At 40.3% G+C, this 19717-nt stretch overlaps 1 protein-coding gene across 1 annotated transcript in view; it reads right to left on the bottom strand.

The window, feature by feature from the left end:
- Positions 1–5212: 5212 nt before the first annotated feature.
- Positions 5213–19717, bottom strand: part of pappaa (pregnancy-associated plasma protein A, pappalysin 1a) — a 79715-nt gene continuing 65210 nt past the window's right edge. Inside the window, exons 20-22 of the mRNA XM_076086826.1 lie at positions 18365–18436; positions 17026–17124; positions 5213–5465 (exon numbers count right to left, since the gene is read on the bottom strand). Of these exons, the coding sequence (XP_075942941.1) occupies positions 5361–5465; positions 17026–17124; positions 18365–18436 (276 nt within the window). The 3' untranslated portion in view covers positions 5213–5360. The remainder of the gene's footprint in view (positions 5466–17025; positions 17125–18364; positions 18437–19717) is intronic.

The raw sequence follows: 19717 nt of genomic DNA, 5'->3' as shown, positions 1-19717 counted from the left end.
AATTCATAACTCAATGGATAAGTTCATGGATTAGACAACTGACAACAGTGCTTGTACTAAGCCATTATTAACAAATAAATGCTGACAGCGAGTGGTGTGGTAAAGCATCACAGGTCTATTTCTTTTCTTTTTTTTTTCTGTCTTGCAGGTGATACTTTGACACAATGCACAACAAATTCACGGTTCATCTCTTTGTATAATAGTTATGATCAAAAATCAATCCGAGAGCTACTGCCAAACAGTTATTACATGGTTTGCAAATACAATCATCATATAATATTATTATTTACATTTTAAAATATATTTGTTGAGCAATCGGGTACGAAACATTGTAATACCACTAGATATCCACGTAATATGTAAATACACTTTTTTTTTGTATTTCCCACTTAGAAAAAAAAGGACCATTCACCTTTTTTTTTATTAATAGAGGGAATTAGGAAACAGACATAAGTGTACCATTCTATAACCAGAGGCCTGTGAGAGGTACTTCATGTGTTACAATACACAAGGAAAATGTCTTACAACAAGATGGCACATGGAGTATTTTTCTCTGCAATGATCTGAGCAAAAATGTTAGGGCTTCAGACACTTTTTCTTACACTTCCCATCGCTTTGAAATGTGTTAGACACAATGCTTCTGCCATTTTTAGACAAGCAATACAACAACCAGTTGTTAAATTAGAAACAAAGGAGCGACTGCTGGTGGAAAATGTGGAGAGGTATCAAAGCCTGTCAAAAAAGGACTGCTATACAAATCATATTATGTGATAAGCATAGGCTCTAGGTGAGGAGAACTGTGTTCCTTCAGCCTTCACAACTTCAAAAGGCTCTGTAAGCTGGGCAAACATCCTCTCTCATTTTCACAGGGCCAGCTTGACCCTGGCAGCCCTGCGCAGGCATACCTGACAGTGACAGATGAGGCAGTGTGTCGAGGAGTGGGAAGGTGGAGGGGTGAGGGAGTGGGTGGTGGGAGTCCCAGAAAGGAATGGCTGCCACCCCCAGGAGGAACTGACTCATTGGCCTCGGCTTGTTGCCAGTCAGCGCTGGCCACCATTAGCCCAGGGGCAGCCTCTGTGAGTACACATTTTCACACCTGGACAAATAGCTAGACAAGCCAGGAAAAGCAGCCCACCCATCCCTACCTCTTTCCCTGCCCACCTTCTACTTTTCCGCCATCCAAGAGCACTCTATCTGGGGTACCATCAACTGCCCTCTTACATCCAGTCCTTCTTTCTTTTCATGTTTCATCCCTCTCTGTGCCACTTCTGTCCTCAGCTGGCTGTGTACATATATTCCTTTCGTCTTACACTGGTCTCTCGAAACATCATTTGCTATATTATGGATTTATGTATTTGACCAATATATATACTTGGTTCTCTTTTCACAACGCCTTGTATGAATGGCTAATGTGTGCATTTAAAAAAAAAAAATAAGCAAATAACTTTACATTCTGGTTTTAAAGGGGAAAAAAGATACACTGCACTCAGTAACATTTGAACATGTGGTGGATCCTCATTGGATACAAGCAGTGTCCAACTGCACTTAATGACCAATGAGACATGTTCTTGTGTGGTTGTGGGCCTGAAGTGTACTGTATGTCTGATCAATGCTTGACAGAAATGATCACAACAGAGGATGATGACAGAGACAAAATGACAGTTTTGACTCACAACCGATAATGTTTTTGTTTATAAGAACAATGTAAAAAATAACTTACATGGACATTAAATATAACTTAAAAAAGTATAACACTCTGAATAAATAGTTCTACTATTTACACCACTGTTATGAGACGCAAAAATGTCACTAAAATACCAAAAGTATAGAAGCAGCAAACATTACAGGCATGAGGTACAGTAAGGGATCCTGTGATGACTACAGTAGAGAGGTGATGTCCTCATCCAATCCGTAATCTTATTCCTTCCATGAATATCTTGGTTAGCTATGGCTAATGGGTACCTTCTCCAATATTAAGAATATCATTTTTCAAGTTGACATGCAGTCACATTCTGTTGCCTGTCTGATAGGAATAACGATCAGTTGTTTTGGTATCCAGACAACTGCTAATGATACGAGGAGGATATTTCTAAGTTAGTCAAAGTATGTGGATGCAACGACAGGTTATGTTAGTTTATAGAAAGAAGGGAAGGATGCAATGACATCTTTCTGATTCATCCATTCAAAAGGCTAGAATGGCTTTCCAGTGCCGTCAATTGCAGATGATGAACCACAGTACTGCATGCCACTCTAGTGTGTAGTGATTGCAGGTGTAACAGTTCTATGTAAAGCAGCAGTATCAGGAGTAGGCCTACTAATATTACATATAGTTGTATATTATCAACAGAATACTTTTTGTTTTGTTTATCCAGGGCTTTATATGTTTCGATACAATCTGATGATGTAGCCTTTACAACGTCCTTTACGATGTTCATATTTCGTAAAAGTTACAACGCATGGCATGACTCCCTTTTTAATGAGAATTTCGTCATTCAAGCGTTTCCTTCCCGTTTGACATATCTTGGTTTCTCTGCCAAAATGTACACCTTTAACATAAAAGGATGTATTACACACACATAAGGGCAAAAGAAGACAAACTAATTTGCAGTCTAGCTAGACCTAAAATAATACAATTCGTGTGTTGATGTGTACCCTATTTTTTCTTTTTTTCCCCTTTTTTGTGGGGGGTGGGGTGCGTGTGTGGGGCCTGTATGGATGATGGACAGATGGATGGATTCATTGTTTGTAGAGACAATACCTCCCTACTTCATTGATAACCTCTAATGCAAAGTCAGTTTAGGTTGGAAAAGAAGCATCTATGGCCAGATACAAATAAAACGCTAATGACAGGTAAGCTAATAGCAACACAGGGAGTCAAATGACCGAATATCATAACATTCAGTTTGTTTCAGATCACTTCTGACAATAGCAGCTTCTAAACATTTTTGAAAGATATATATATATATACTTTTTCTCCTTACATGGAAACTAGAAAAGTGCAGTAACTGAGGTCAATAATATAAACACTGATTAAATATGACATTTTGTAAAAAATGAAAAACATGAAAACGAAAACCCAAAACATCTTTCAACGCAGCTGTCCATCAAGAACATATAGTAATATTTACATGTTTTTGTTTTTTTCATTTTCTTTCTATGTATTTTGGAGGAAAATAATACCCTATTACTTTCTCTGCATGTTGTGGTATTGTTTTAGTTCTTCACCAACATTGGTTTCAAAATGACATGAAATTGGACATACATTGCCACTTGTACAGCTTGTTGTGTACGATGATTCATGAGTATGATCTGGAATGCTATAGCAACCTAATATGAGTCAGAGGGACTGTGCCATTGGCTCAAAATGAAATGAAAAGTCATAATCATGCTGTCTGTAACCACAGCTATGGTTGCAGCCGAATAAAAGCGGCGAAATTTGGACCAATATGTCAAGCAGCCTTCATTATCAAATGTGCATGAGTAAAAAAACGACTGTTTATGTGTCTTTAGTGAAGAATAACAACACACAAAGCTATTGTAGCAGTCATATAATCTAAAGAAGTTAATTGGTGGGGACGGACACCCAAAGTGCTGGTCAAAACAACCAAGTGCACTTTTTACTGCAGAGACAAATTAAACGGTTGAATTCATTCCTTAAACACTAGACCCAGCAGAGAATCATAGGGGCCTTTGCTCTTATTGTGACTGCAAATGCTGTGTTGACATATACATCCAAATGTCATTTTCATGTATAATAGTGTTGCCTGCAGAGCTACAGCTGAGAATCCAAAACTACTGGGAGGGGGGGGGGGGGAGAATGAGAGATATGTGTGTATGCATTTGTGTGTATGCATTTGTGTGTCAGATGTGGTCTCCTTCCACCTGTACTCACTCTCACTCAGAGCCGTGGCAGATATCCAGCCCTTTATTTCTGTACTCTTGTGTGGCTGTGCAATACTGTGCGATCAAAAAAAACAGCCACAGACTCCTGACAAGCATTGACTACATTCTGAACAGGGCTAGGATCATTTTATTTTCAGTTTAAACATTTGTTTTAATAAGTGCTTGAGGTAACAAAGTTCTAATCAAGCCCCATGAGGGAGGGGTTCAAACTGAAACTAAAATCACCCCAACCCAAAGTGAGGTGTTAACAATGACATTCTTTAAGTCGTGGTCATGTAGTATCTTTCTTGGGCAGTTGGGTTAAATGGGAATGACAAGTGAGGTTCTGGGTTTTTTTTAAAGTCCTTAGTGCATTTCATATCTGGTGATGTGAACACGTGTTCTCTGAAAGTATTATGCACTAACATTCAAGTGTGAATGAATGCTATAAAGAGGTCCTGTCAGCAGCAAGACAGACAAAGCTGTCCAACCCTATTAGATATTATAGTGTGAAGATGGCAAGTAGCAGCAAACACAGTAGCAGAAGTCATGCTTAAATTGTTTTAAATATGCATTCAGGAATTTGCTTTAAGTATAAAATTGTCTCAAGGAATTGTGTGTGTAGTTGGGTCAACAAATAGTTGACATTTGTGTGTGTGTGTGTATTTGTGCATTATATTTTGGCTTGTGTGTTGAATCTGTGGCTTGAAACGTAACTATATGGCTGTCGCATTCCCCACCAAGCTAGGAATAACCTCAATAGCCTCTGACGTGCCTATGAAGAAACTGTACTGAAGAGGACATACATACAGAATGTCTGACCAGTTTAAAACCAGGAAAGATATAAGCTCCTCTGAAAAGATGTTGAACATGCCTTCAAAGTGTCCGAGGATTATTTTGTCTTGATTTTCCTTCATATTTGCAAAACACAGAGCCAACATCAACACAATCCCCCACTTCCACATTTTGAATTAACTTTGGTTCAATCATATGATTGTAGAGCGAGGTCACTAAAATAGACACTGGAACCAGCACACAACTGAACAAAAGGCATGCTACCTAGGCTTGGTTATATTTTAGTTTAGTTATTTTTTGTGTGTTTGTTTTCCTCCTTTGAAAAAAAAAAAAAAAACGTCTGTTTCATGTAACTTATTTATCTTTTTCTCTTTATATGTTTTTTTTTTTTTGAATGATGATATTGCAGGGGTTACTTTCCTTTTAGCTGAGAAAGGAAGTTTACTGTGGAGTCTCATGGGTCCCATCCTCTATTCTAGATCTTTCTGTGTGATGTGGAGGCAGAGACATTTCAGCTGGTTGCGGTTGCAGTATGGATGGAGAGGTATGCCTGTTAAGCAGCATGTGCAGGAAATTTGGAGGCCGAGAGGAGGACGAAGGAGGGATCTGCCTCGGCCACTCAGGCTGTGTTGTGTTGGAGCAAGGGTCCCGGGACGTTGAACAGAGGTCCCTGCTCAGGTTGGTCACCCGAGGGAGTGGACGTGTTCATCCTTTCTGTTCTCTATAGCATTCCGATCCCGACAGGAGCACTCATCCCTTATGTCACAGGACATGGGGAATGGAATCACCTGGGTGGGAGAGAAAAAACATACTTACATTTATAAAGCGGTCACTTCAAAATAAAACAATTATCTCACTGCTATGGTTAAGGTTTGGCTGAGTACATGATTTCCCCAATGGATGTAATGGTGCAACAGATCAATTAGTTTTCTCAATGGAACAAACTGTTATGCGATCACATTTTTTTTACAAATGTCACAAATATTTTTTCTTTCTGTTTGACTATATATACAATATACAATATTTCCAGTAGTTGATGGAGACTACATTTTTGCAAATATCTAACAGGTTTGATATTGAATCAGCGGGGTTCTCATTAGGCCATCTGTCTCATTTTGGGTACACAACTCTGTGTACACCGTGTACCTAAACTCAGTGCTCAACTGTCAGGCACTGAAGCCTCCATAGTGTTGCTTATACTGGGTCATCAATTAGAATGACGAAGGACAAAACAACTGTGTTGAAGTTACACTACAAGAAAATAATGAGAAGCAACAGCCAATGAGAAGCAACAGTTCTTGTCATGGTATATATGTATGTGACACTCTTTTTTTCCCTATAGATCATATGTTTACCATAAGTCCAAATACGAAACGTGCATTATGCATTCATAAGACCTATAAAATCACATCATCTCAGAATATTAGAGAAATTGATATCCTAGTTCCTCTGATAGTCTGATGTCAAAGGAAAAATAATAGATAGGTGAGAATAGCACCGGAAGATCACTGGCCATTGCCCCTGGCGTTTGACGTCACTGGATAACGTTGGCAATGCGTCACCAGCACCAGCTGCTGCTGCCTAGTCTGCTTCCCTCTTGGGAGGCCTGCTTCAGCTGTTTGGGTACACAAAACGTGTCCAGGCCAAACAAGGAACACATGTGGTCCTAGTCATGGAAGGCAGGCAGCAGACCAAGGGCATGTCTGCATTTGTGTCCTGGTGGCTTATCAGATCTGTCTGTGGGGGCCTGCGGTGTCGCTTTTTCTTGTTAGGGCTGAGTGGTACTGCCTTTTTGGAACAAAGGATCTCTGTATACAATGTAAAAGTCACAACACTGCTGGCTACTGTTACCAACACAGCTACTTGACAGTCTGCCTCGTGCCAAACACTGTTATTAGTTCAATGTTATTAGTGAAAGCTGTCTGGCTGCTATGGGAGGAGTGGTTTCCAGGGGAAGGTCATGAGGCTATTATCTGAATGTGGAGTAGCTGCTGTATAAATACTACTACTGTAATGCCATCAAACAGAGTGCATCATGAGTTCGTATTATCTGAAGGGGTTAGTCAGGTAATTACTAAATGCATTAGCATTGGAATGAGAAAGAAATTAGAATCTCCCACTAAAAGATGCATCCATAGTGTAGATTAAATTGCAAACCATCAAATTGTGTTAAACTAAATAGTAATGCAATCGTCATTGTGAGTTGTGACAGGCTGCTTACCACTGCATTCTCACCCCCCAACTCGTCAAATACCCGGATGTGCCCCATTCTTTCGCAAAAAGCCAAAACGGCTTGACTGCCAAGTATTAAAATTACTGGGATCTTTCACACTGCTTCGGCATCAATGGGGATTTTATCACTTTTAGGACCTAATGATTTAAACAAGGGCAATTCCCGTGCTCGCTTTGTGAAGTTGATTTACCTAAAAAAAAAACAAGAATCCGGTAATTTACAGACATCTCTCTACCATTGTAAGTCAATGGGAAAAAGTATTTTTGCCCTAATGGCATCATGTGACGGACATTGTTTGGCAATTACAAAAATTGTCTTCGAAGCCTGGAGCTCTTCATGGAGGTTTGGTTAGACTTCTGAAAAGATTGTGGTAGAGGTTGAAATAAGTCTTTATATAAGTAGTTTGTTATGTAAAATAAGCAAAGTACAGAAGTTACGCAACAATACTAAAGCTAAAACAAGTCAAAAATTGACACGAACAGCAGTCTCTGAGTTGAAATTTCTGTATTGGTTTAAACCCTCCGACCTCCTCATTCACCCGTCCTACATTGACTTTCTTTGTCTTTGTACTACATAAGTTGTTGTGACCGTCTAATAATGACGCAGATGTGTTTAAATAGGAGTTAGTCAAAAGCCTGGTGTGTCCCATACAGATGCTAAAGGGGGCCTTAGTGTGTCAGCATCAGAAGCCGAGGGTCACTGAGCTAGCAGCAGAATGTGACGGGTTGGGTGAAGGAACGGGCTGACCACTGAGCCTAATTGTTTACTGATTAATAGTAATAGTAATAGAAAAATACACAAATTATTTAAAAATAAGCACAACACTTTAAACTGATTTGGATTTAGACAAAAATTCCCACGTGCCTTAATGATGTTGCGTTACAAGAAGATTTTGACCACCACTTAAACAAGAAAGTGAAAAGAAAGAAATAATGATGTATTTAAAAAAAGAAATTGTTTAGCTAGAGTGCTGTGTTTCAAATCTATATTAATCTAAGATCAGATTTAAAAACTGTAGAATACTGTAAAAAATAAAGTAATGAGCCCTTCCCACAACATCCCACTTTCTTTTAGTTTTGGTAAGTACGTAATAAAACGTCACACTTTGCTTTGGATAGCAGTGTAAAGTTAGTGTAAAATGTTTTAGTTGGTGGTAAATGCAGCACACAGGAAACACCACCAATAGTTTGTGAGAGTTGAAGACTTGTAGACAGCAGGTCTGTGGAATGATGGGGGAGCATACTAGTCGCTGAGGAGTAGTGACGCAGGTTCTCCTTTGAAATGGGGTATATAATAAGTTGTTTGTGTGTGTGTGCGGGGGGGCGGGTGGGGGTGTTCCTAATGTGAGGGCCAGGTGGGCAGTGCCCAGACTCCTCTGAGAAAATGAGGCCTACATGTGACGACTTTACAAGCCTAGGGCCGGACACACTTTAGAAACAGCTGTAAACCGAATGAACAGTGTTTCCTCTGTAGCATTTTGAAGCCAAGAACACGGGACTCCTCGCTCCCACATGACTCCTCAGTTTAATTACACTATCTCTCAGGTTCACACTTTCACCATTAGAGTCTCTTCCTTACTTTACCGTGCTGTATTACTCCTCTCTCTTGCAGCTCTCATCCCCACTACCCCTCCCACTACACATCACTGCCCCGCTAAAGCCACTTCTGTTTGTATCTCTATCTAGAGGATGATGGTGGGTGGCAAATTTGACATGGTTTCCTTTGACCTTGACCTCCAGGGTGGCTGGGCCAGCTGCCACATCTGGCCATGACTTGAGGGTTCTCTCAGGGTGGCTGGGAAATGGGACTGGCTGGCCTTGTGGGCCTGGGGGCCCTCATGCTGCCCCATGTCCCAGGGCTGGAGGAGGACTGGGGGAGGACACCCACTAACAGCAACATGAAAGCCCTTCTGAAGAACGCAGACCTTGTCAGAGCCCCATCCTTCCATCTCTGGAACAGGTCAAAATAACAGAGTTCCTCTCATTTATGTGTGTGCAGTATGTGCATGTCAGCCTGTTCTTAAAGGGAAGAAGGTGTGTAAGGGGCACAGGCCTGGGGAAAGAGGATCTGGCTGACCTTGGGGATGCATAACACACATGTTATTAGAGTGAATTATAACCAGAAACCTGTATGTCAGTCTTCAAAATATATTACGAAACATTTCAGGGAATTCAGTACAACTTTGTCTTGTGCTTTTCACATAAATTAAAATATATTTGTCTACCTAAAATTGGATTATCTCTGTACACAAGAGTTAGGGAACAAACAATGCAATTGCAATGCAAATGTTCCTGCAAGTGTCATACGAGCCCGATATGCAACATATTCATAAAAATGTGTTGTTGGTTCTTTTTTTCTGGCGACTCGGTTTGCCAACACCCTAAAAAACTGTGGACTGGACGACCAGTGTGTTATTAATTTTGCTCAGCTGAGTAGGAGAACCCTGTTCCTTCCTTCACATTAACCTCCCCCCCCCCCCCCCCCTCCCCCCCCCCCCCCTCCCTCTCCCTCTCCCTCTCCCTCTCAGGTGCATTTTACCCCCTCAACCCCTACTCCCCACACACAGATAGAGAAATACCGTGACACAGAAACCCATGTGCGTGCCTGCTCCCGTGTCCCTTTCGCCCCTTTAACTGTCCTGGCAGAGCCTTGGCAACAGGAAATAAAGTCGATTTGGCTGCCTGCTGAGGTTAAAAAAAGTAAGAGCTGTTGCTGGCATGTGGTTTTGGCATCCTGTTATGCGAGTGTTTGCTGCACAACATGTTTAGTTTGAGAAAAAAAACTCCATCTTTCTATCTGTAATAGCTCCAAAAGATGGTTTGTTAGAAATTAGATTTGTTTGGATTCTATAGAAATAGGTTAAATGTAAATTTGATAACAGCCAAAAGCTCAGAGAAGAAAATTACATTTGCGCTGGAATTTTAAAAAAAGGGCTTTGTGAATAGCCAAGAGAGACGGAGAGGTTCAATGGTCAGCTGTGGCTATCACAGACCATCAGCTTAGACACAAACATCAATCGTGACACATAGTAAGTCACACATTGAGCCTAGTTATGCCAGACTGAGAGTTGTGAACAGGGGTGGGGGACGATGAAGGATCTAAGCACTAGCCCAAGACAACACCACCACCAACATAGACAGGAAACCCCTACAGGAATATTCAGAAAAAGTTGTTTCAGAGAGGCCAAGCCAACTATATAATCGGTGCCCTTTGCATACTGCTTCAAGCATCCAAGAAAGGAATTCCTTCCAAGCTAGGGGGGGGGGGACCTACAAAACGGGTCTTTCGCAGGCAACCCTCAGAAAGTTAAACTCAAGACCTTGCCTCCTCTCTCCCCTGCTTCTCCAAATTCAGCCAACAGCTTGCAACTATTAAGGGGAGATCCTGTGGTGACCTTACGTGGAGCCAGTCCTTGCACCTTCAAAGCTCCTGGGGTGGAATAATACACAGCAAATCATCCAGAACTCCTTAATACACAAATCTCTATCAAAATAAAAGACGAGAGCAGCATTTGGAAGGGGAGTGAAAATAAATGAGCAGCTGAGTTCCATTGCTTTTCACAATTCTGCTCCTTTGTCTCTCGCTTATTCAGTTGTTATCAGGATTCAACTCTAAGTTGACATGAAAAAAAGAAAATAGGAGTAGCAGGAGGAACCTGGACTACTTTAAATAATTGATACCTACAATAGTATTTAGGCTTTTTTTGGAAAGAGTAGAAATTGCTCAATTGTGTCTGGAAAACATGTTATTACGTTACAGAAAATATGATTTTCATATTGGACGGTTGAATCATTTCAGATTTGAGAGGCTTGGAGTTTGATGTTGGGAAATATAATAATAACTTATTCAACTTAAGAAGTCACTTAAGCAACAGATGTTTTCATCAGTGTGTATTGAGTAATGAAGAGGGAAAGTCTGTTGCAAAATGTTGTTTTGCACTGTTATTTTCCCTTCACCTCATTATCAAAGATCAGAGGAAAAGTAGATGTAAAAGTTTTTGGCAGAGGAACAAAAGAAAGGTGCGTCTGTGTGCGTGGATCATATGATATTGTTGTTCTCACGAGCTGTGTCACAACATGCTGGGGACTACAACACTAGTAAGATTCCCACTGAGTTACCAGACCTCTTGTGTGTGTGTGTGTGTGTGTGTGTGTGCGGGTGTGTGAGTGTGACAGAGACTGAGTGGGATTGAGAGTGAGAAAGAGAGAATGTGAATGAGTATCTCTGGCAGTGAATGAGTAGGAGAAAGATTGAATGAGAGTGAGAGGGGGGAAAGAAGGAGAGAGCTGGATGGCTGGTTTATCCACTTAAGTACTGTTTTAGCTAAACACGACACCCATTCGTTCCTACTGCAAATCTTTGAAAAGGGGTGACAAATATATATTTTCATTTGTCAAAAGACTAAATAATTTTCTTGAACAACTCAACTTTAGCTTTTAGTAAACATTACTTAACAGGACTGACAAGTCCTGTTAACAGAAATTTGTTTGGGATGGTTTTCATTCCTTTTGTCATATATTGTGCTTTTGTTTTGCTTTTAGAGGTTTTAATGCAACTCCGTCCTTGTCCGCCTGCCATGCATTTGATTAGATTGGGGAAAATCAAAATCAGGTGCAAAACACCCTGTTTCTGTTATGACTGAGTTGATCAAATAGGGATGGATGTTGAGGATATGTTTTTCCCAAGAGCAATAAACAAATAAATCCAAATGCTTACGAGTACCAACATAATAATAAGTTAAGAGGAAATTTAAACGTGGACAAAAACACAATATCCCAGAAATAAAACAGGGTGGAAGGTCATCTGGGTAATAATTTAAAACTGGCATTCAGGTTAATTTGAGTTTCATTCATGTACGTTTATATTAGCCACGGCATTAAGCAACATGTGTGTGCAGGCAAGCAGCATCAATTAGGCAGTCGTCTTACAAACTAACAAGCAACAGAGATTAAACATCTGGCTTTCCTCTGCTCCTATATCGATTTCACATATCAGCTTAATTCCTTAGCGTTTCCCTTTTTCTCTCTCTCCCCCACAGTTGCTTTCCTCATCCCTTGTTCCTGGCAGCCGATAAATCAAATTATGATTGGCTATTTCAAAGCAATTTTTCATATCTTTCTGAATAGTTTCCAGGGGACCTAATAGTACAGAACACCAGCCAGACTGCTTTCTTCAAATAACGCCAGGATAAAATACCTTCAAGTAGAATTTGGACAAGCAGCCTAGAGTTCTTGAGCCCAGCTACATTATGATACTTACTGTATAATACTTACTGTATCATACTGCAGCGGCCCACTGAATATTTCAGTAGATGAAATAGAACCCAATCTGTCTTTGCTGGCATGACAGAAGATAGTACGAAGTAGGTAACTTGATCCTCCATTAGCCTGTAGTTATTATTTCAGCAAACTGCTAACACCTGTTTCTGCAGACACTACTATTGACCATCGGCATGTAGCATCCTTGGCCTCGAAATACAGCAGCAGTAAACCTGGGCCAAATTCCTCTGCAAAGATTAAACACCAACTGAAATCACATGTACCCTTAAAAAAGTCATCCCTTAAAGCAGTAAACAATATTGGAATGGTGTGTCCTTGTTTGATTGACGTCAGCTGGAAGACTGAACCCCGGTGGGGGAAGGAGAGAAAAACTTAACTTTCACTGTAGATTACAAGCTATTGAAAGACGTTTTGTGTAAGCAGTGGTATTAAAGAGTATAGTTCCACACCAACATCTAAACAGACTGGCCTAATTAGCTATCTAGCCTGCAAACTAACGTTTGCAATGTACCTTTCCCTGTTGAATGTTTGTTTGGTCGCTCATCAAAAGAAATAAGGGGCAGGTTGTGATTTACAGAACAGACATGTACGTTGTAGCAAAGAAAATGAACAATTATGCAATTTAATAAATAAATCGATTGAAATTTGTGTTTAGTTTTGGACTAGTCTCAACTCCTTTTTGGGTAGCGTTTCACTTGCATTTGTGATTAAAAATGTGTGAACTATAAAATGTGTGCCAATAACCACAATTTTGCAAATGTAGCAGTCAGTTTAAACAGTATAATTATAAAAAAGGCTCCAAACCTTAAAACTTTAGAGCAAGCTATGTAGTAAAAGTACTTTTTGTACTCAAATTACTCAAATCATGTTGCTCTGTATGTCTTTATTAAGGAAAAACACATTTGATACATTTGCCTTGCGTCCCTAAAGTTATTTATGCGCACCAACATTTTCAGCTTGCAGCACATGTGCTCTTTAAGAAGAAGGTTAGCATCAAAACCCTGAATAGTATTCCTACTATTTCTTGTTTTCTCACACCCAAACATATGACGTTCAGTTAAACTGACCATGCACTTCTCTGACGTAAAACCTAACAAATCTTAACGCTAACAAGACTAATGGCCTGCTCTCCTTTAACCCAGGTGAACCTCTTGTTGCTGCAATATTTTAATGGAAGCTACCCTCCTATTGGGGTTTGCCAGTAAATGTGAGTAATGCAAGTTCTGGCTGAGCCCCTGAACTGGATTTTGGCCAAAAGATGTGGAGATGAGATAGCGTCAATCAACAGCGGCAAAACCACTTCAGGAGTTAGGTCACTTCCCAGCGGGCTGCTCACCGACTTTCCTGCTGCTTTTGAACTTGTGAATAAAGACAAAAACAAATTGTGGCCCTCTGGACCTCTTTCTAGCTGTACGCGGGTCATGTATGTTCATAGCTGAGTAGCACAGTGCAACAGTATGTTGGTGCAACTTCAGTGATTGGAAGCTTTGCAACAGGATAGAGGACATTAATCTTCAACAGAAGGTTGAAGATTAAAGATTCAAATTAGTAAGTATGACGTTTTGCGCTATTTCTGTGCTAGCCCATATATTCAACTCTACAACCAAAGCACTGGCTAGCCTGTGGGCAGTATATTAAACTTTTTTACTCTTGTATGAATACATTGCACATAATGCATGAGGCGTTTTATGCCTCTATCTTACTACGCCTAGTGTAGCTAGTCCTTTGTGATTGTAATTGATTAAAGTCGAACTAAAATCACATTTAGTTGTCTTTGGGAAAATATCAGAAATGCTTCTTTTTGTCTCCTTTTTCTTTGCTGGCTGGAGGGGCATGTTGATGTATGTGCTTAGCTGACAGCAGGTGGCTGAGTGTCAACGTATTGAAGAGTAAGGAGCACACCAGCATCTAACCAAACTAAAGTAACATTTGGGCCGCAGCTGAGCAGCTAATTTAATAGCTAGCCTGCAACTGACGTTAACACATTCCCCGTTTGTCTGTTGCAGGACAAAGTGTGTGTTCATGCTTGTGATTTAGATACAAAGGAGACCTTAGCAGGGGAGCTAATGTGGGTTGTTGTTCAGAGCGTAGGGTTCTTGTATTTTGTAGCAGGCTGGTTTCTGGCTCAGTGGGACGTCTGCTCTGCCTGTGATAGAACACTGACATTACTGCTTTATGCAAGATTTGATTGGCTGTATAGTAAGTTATTCATCTAGGTGGGCAGATACCTAACTGTATAAAGTCCAATTAATGCAAAACTAAGGGGCACCATCATGACATCAAAAAATATAAAAAATTAAATGTATCTCTTTAGGTTTCTGATTATTTACTCAAAGGAGAACATGGACCAATTGATTTACAGAGACACAAAATTGGCCACTGACAGCAGCACAGCGCAACAGTAGCACAGCACAACAGTAGCACAGCACAACAGTAGCACAGCACAACAGTAGCACAGCACAACAGTAGCACAGCGCAACAGTAGCACAGCACAACAGTAGCACAGCACAACAGTAGCACAGCACAACAGTAGCACAGCACAACAGTAGCACAGCGCAACAGTAGCACAGCACAACAGTAGCACAGCACAACAGTAGCACAGCACAACAGTAGCACTACAGAAACACTGCGGTCAAGAGAGATGTATTTTGGATTGGATTGGATTTTGAAGCACGTCTATTCGTGCTGTTACCGTACCGGTTTTTGGAGTGGCCAAAAAGGATGAAGGAAGACTGGCATTTCAGCAATAATTTCTCACATTTTATACACCAAATTATATTGCCAGCGAAGAAGACCTGATTTGATAAAAACTAGCTCAAATTATATTGTAAACTCATTTTTAAACTCTCAGATATTAAACTAATAAATAAGTGTTTTTCTTCTGAGGTTAGCTGCAATTTTCAATTTAATCCTGTTCAGGATGACCCTGACTATGACCGTGTAAAATGTGACGTTATTTTACTATACAATTTAGAAGAAAATTAAAGGGAAAATTGTTAAATGTACTGTACATTGATGTCTTGTTTAAACTCTGATCAAATCTTTTCCTTTAGAGGTTTTGCTGGAATTGTCGATGGAATCCTGTTCAGGGATTGACCCCGAGTATGACCATGTAATAGGCGATATCATTTTATTATATTACTAAATTGAAAACTTGGCAGCCCTGCATAAAATATGTTGTGGTTGTAGTAAATCGAATACATTTTATTGTATGATGTCTGTTTTTTTTTTGTTTTTTTTTATATGTAAAAAAAAAAGAAGATTGGAGCCATTTGGCCATGGTCATGATATAACGCAATCAAAGCTGGAGGCCCCCCACTTGCGGGTTCCACCTACACCTTAACTTTTGCACAATGAAAATAAGAAAAAACATGCATCAGCGGTCTCTGTTAGATTTCAGTCTGATGTGGCACAAGAGAAAGAAATACAGAAATACACCAAATTGTGCGGTAAAAACATTTTTTGGTGGAGGTAAAAAATATTTGCCACATGCAATTTTAAGAGTTACATGCAATAGTACGTGACCACAGAAACAATTATTTTGTAGCATGTACTCTACCACCTCTCCTCTAGGGTACCAAAAGGTACGTCTGGGTGCTTGTCAATGATATTGAGCCTTTGTGAAAACAATGTAAATGTGACCATTTAAAAATGATGCAGCAGTGCTGTTTGAAAATTGTTTCCCTATTGAAAGTCATGATCAGTCTATTGCCAATGTCTTTCCAGAAAAAGGTTAAACAAATGAACAAGTAAGAATGAACGTCAAAGAAGCTGTCTTTGAAAATAAACTGTTAGCAAGAAAAGTAACCCGATTATTTATGTCCTCATGGCTATGGACCCAAAACCACAAACAAAATCTGTGAAGGTGGACCGGAAACAATCCTTTGTCCCCCTGAGAGGAAATGAAGAAGCTCTCCCGTCAGACACACTGACACAGCCAGTGAGACACATAGACCGTAATATAAGCCCAACCAGACATACAGATGGATATGCCAGGAGGACAACTTAAGTCCCTCGCCAGATTCACAGAAACAGGCCAGGCCAGAGAAGCAGATGCTGCTGCACAGAAGCTACAATAGACTTCCAATCAGTTCCTTTGCCAGCAGCTGGCTGGAGAGAGCCAGACAAAGCACCTCCCTGAATTAAGAGAGGTACTACCACAAGGATGACCAAACTTAATACACAGCTGATTGAGTGCTGACAGATGTGACTTTGTATTAATCACACTATAGAACAAGTAAATTATAATCCAAGTTCTTATAATCTTGATATTTAGTCTCTGTGATAACTTAGTTAGATTAGAACCACTACCCACATTGGGTTATCGAGTAACTTCACATGAATGCAGGCACACAAAGACAAATATAGACGTTTTCCACATTAGGAAACTGAATATAAGGAGTAGTTGATGAAGTATGAATACTCCTATTCTCTTGGATGTGATATCAGCAATCTGTCCACCAGTAATCTAAAACTGGACACAAAGCAAATAAAGGAAGAATTTCTTTATAGAAGTTCCAAGAGGTTAGACACAGCAGTCTTCAACAGTATATTGAGTTGTGGTTCACATTAAATGTACCTTGTGTAGGTAGAAATGGTCATTTATAAAGCTTGACGCATGGCAGTGAGAAAATGAAAAGGTCCAAGTGGGTGGTTAGGCACAGGGAAAGGGAAAAATGATCACATGTGGGAAGTAGGATTCATTCCTAAACTTTGTGTGACTCCAGAGTTGGGGAACAAACACTGACTGTTGATCAGTGTGACCAGGACCCAAACCAACATCATCTCTTAGTCTGAAGTGTGAGATTTATTCTGAGGTACAAGCATGACACTAACCTTCTTGGTCTTGACAGTGGATTGGCAGCAGTCTCCTCCGTCATAGTTACAGAAGGCTCTGTTGTTGATCGAATCACAGTAGTTGTCTCCCATGAATGGCTGTACCAGACAGATCAGGGAGAGATTGTCATTAGTTAAAGAAAGTGCCACCTTTAAAATGGTTGATGATGGTAAAAAGGGGACTTAACAAGGATGCCTTTTGTTCTAGTGGTACTTTCCTCCCGAGCAATTTCAGGATATTTTAGGGGTCTCTGGATAAATTTGCTGATGAATCTCATTCACTAAACTTTCCTCATCTTTCATTGTGACTTTTTAAGCCCTTAGTGGGCAAAACCCGTAAATCAAACTGAGGACACCATAAACTATTCACTTCACAAAACACTCTAATAAGGTGATTTATTGGGTTGGCCCCACCCTCGCCACTTGGGTTACCAGTCAGGTTATCCAACTGGCATAAACTGAGTAGATGAATTCTTCCATAATGTGAAGTGGAATTATTTCACATGTTGTCTTCTCATGTGAATGCAGCATTTTTAGAGGAAATACATGTTTAGCACATGATCAAATGATCACGTTTGTAAGAGGTAATTACTTCAGATTACAACGAGCTAATAAGTGTCAATGAGCAGATACCAGATGGCCATTTGGCAACAGCATTTTTAACCGGCTTACAAAGGTCTAAGTGGCTTCTGTTGACAACCACCTGCGCAGGAGGTTGACCTCAGCAACTGGCAGCAGAAATGTCTTCAATGCGGACAGTTGCTTGCCAGTGTGTTAAAAACGACTGTACTTTTAACTTGAACCACACACATACTTTTAACTCTGGCATATTTTCAGAAATGTTATTAATATGCTCAGTCCCTGCCAAATCAAGTAATAAACGAATCAGCTACCCTTCCCATCTCAGTCCTACCTGGAAGTATGTAAGACTTACAAATTCAGGAGATTTAGTCTTCACCTTCAGTACAGGTCGTGGTGTGTTGGAGTGCTTTACTTGTCCTGCATCTGCCAATCCATTATCTGTCCAACTCCATTGGCCGAGCAAAGTTAATATTTTATTAAACTACTTTTAGAGGCTATTAAGACTGAGATTACTTTTTTTTTTTAAAGCTAACTTTGAGTGCATTCAAAATTGGAACAATCTGGAATGTTGGCCGCTATAAGCATCTACACTCAAATCTGGCAACATAAATCAGGCACATTTCTCATCACTCTGTTCGGTTTGGGGTCAAGGAAGGTGGAAGGACTATTAAGTATTAAAGTGTCTTATGATAGATGAGACTATTACCCCACAAAAACAATGACGAAAACAAAAATCTAATTCAGGTCGATTCCTTACCTCACATCCTTTGATGCAGTGGAGAAATTCTGGGTGTGGATACCATTTCAGTCCCATTGTACAGACTATGCTCTGAAAGAAAAGAGAGAAAAGTTGAGGTGAAGTGTAATTAATTAAGTTATACTGGTGCTTTCAGTGGTTTGGGTTATTCCCCTTATAAACAGCATTTAACAGCTTTGCCAAGAGTTCATTTTTACCTGCGTTTCAATCCATATAATTCTACATGAAAATGCATATACTATGCTATGTATTCATATAGTGTGTGTGTGTGTGTGTGTGTGGTTGTCAGGCATATGGGCCGTTGTGTAGAGTATATGAGTCTACTCGAGCCAGCAGGTGGAGAAGGGTTTTGTTTACAGCACAAGTGTGACCCGAGACTGGTATAGTAGTGTGCACGATCAAAAGTATCATCCACAGCAAAGGACTGTCCGACCTTAGATGGTCCACTCCTCATACCCCCCCCCCCCGTGTCCCAATATCTCCCAAAGTTGACGTGCTTTTCTTTTGTTGCTGCAAACTAAGGTATATTTCATTTCAGTGCTGTCAGCAAATCAATGCAAAAAACAAAGATGGGGGGTTGAAGGTGGAAAGAAAGAATGACATAGCATCTGAGGACTACTGCGATGTAGTACTGCAGAGCAGAATGCAGGAACGTCTGCGGTGTGTGTAAGCATGTGTGTTCTGCGGTGAGGGCTATGATGGTTAGTCCCTATATGGTGGAAGATTAAGCACATTATTATTTTGTCTGATGTGAAACTTTTTGCAACTACTGTACTTTTATTCTCCTTTTTTCCATGCTCTGCTATGATGATGTCATCCAGAAACTCCTTCTCTTCCCCTCTCTTTCTCTCGCTCTCTTTCTCTCTCTCTCACTCTTTTTTTCCTCTCTCAGCAAGGCCGTAAATCATGATAATCCATGATTGTGGCCTGGCCTCACCCCTCACTACGTGTAGGATCCTCACCCTCTGAAACCTCCCCGGGGCGCTGATACCACATAAAAATAGATCCCTATCTCAGCGTCACCACAGACGAGGTCATGTCATGTAGAAAATGACTAATTCCACAGCAAGCCCGACAGGGTAATTTTGCTGATAAAGGGGGAGGAGGGTGCTGGGGGCGCAGAATTGTTAGAGATAGAGGGACAGGAAAAAAGAAGAGGAGGCGGTGGAGGTAGAGAAGCAAGGGAGAATTCTAAGTGGGTCACACTAAGAACCAAAATACAACTAGTTTAAAGGCAATAAATCAACATCACTTATTAATAAGGTGGGCAACATTAACCTCCAACTCAGCAAAGTAAAACTAGAAAGTGCATTTTGGAACAAGCATTGTCTTTTAGATACTGTATGAAGAATC

This window comes from Anarhichas minor, unplaced genomic scaffold, assembly GCF_050575085.1.
Source record: "Anarhichas minor isolate MPS153535 unplaced genomic scaffold, ASM5057508v1 ptg000002l, whole genome shotgun sequence".
NCBI classification, from domain to species: Eukaryota; Metazoa; Chordata; class Actinopteri; order Perciformes; family Anarhichadidae; genus Anarhichas; species Anarhichas minor.
Note: the sequence above shows the minus strand (reverse complement) of the source record. Positions and strands in the feature narration are given on the sequence as shown.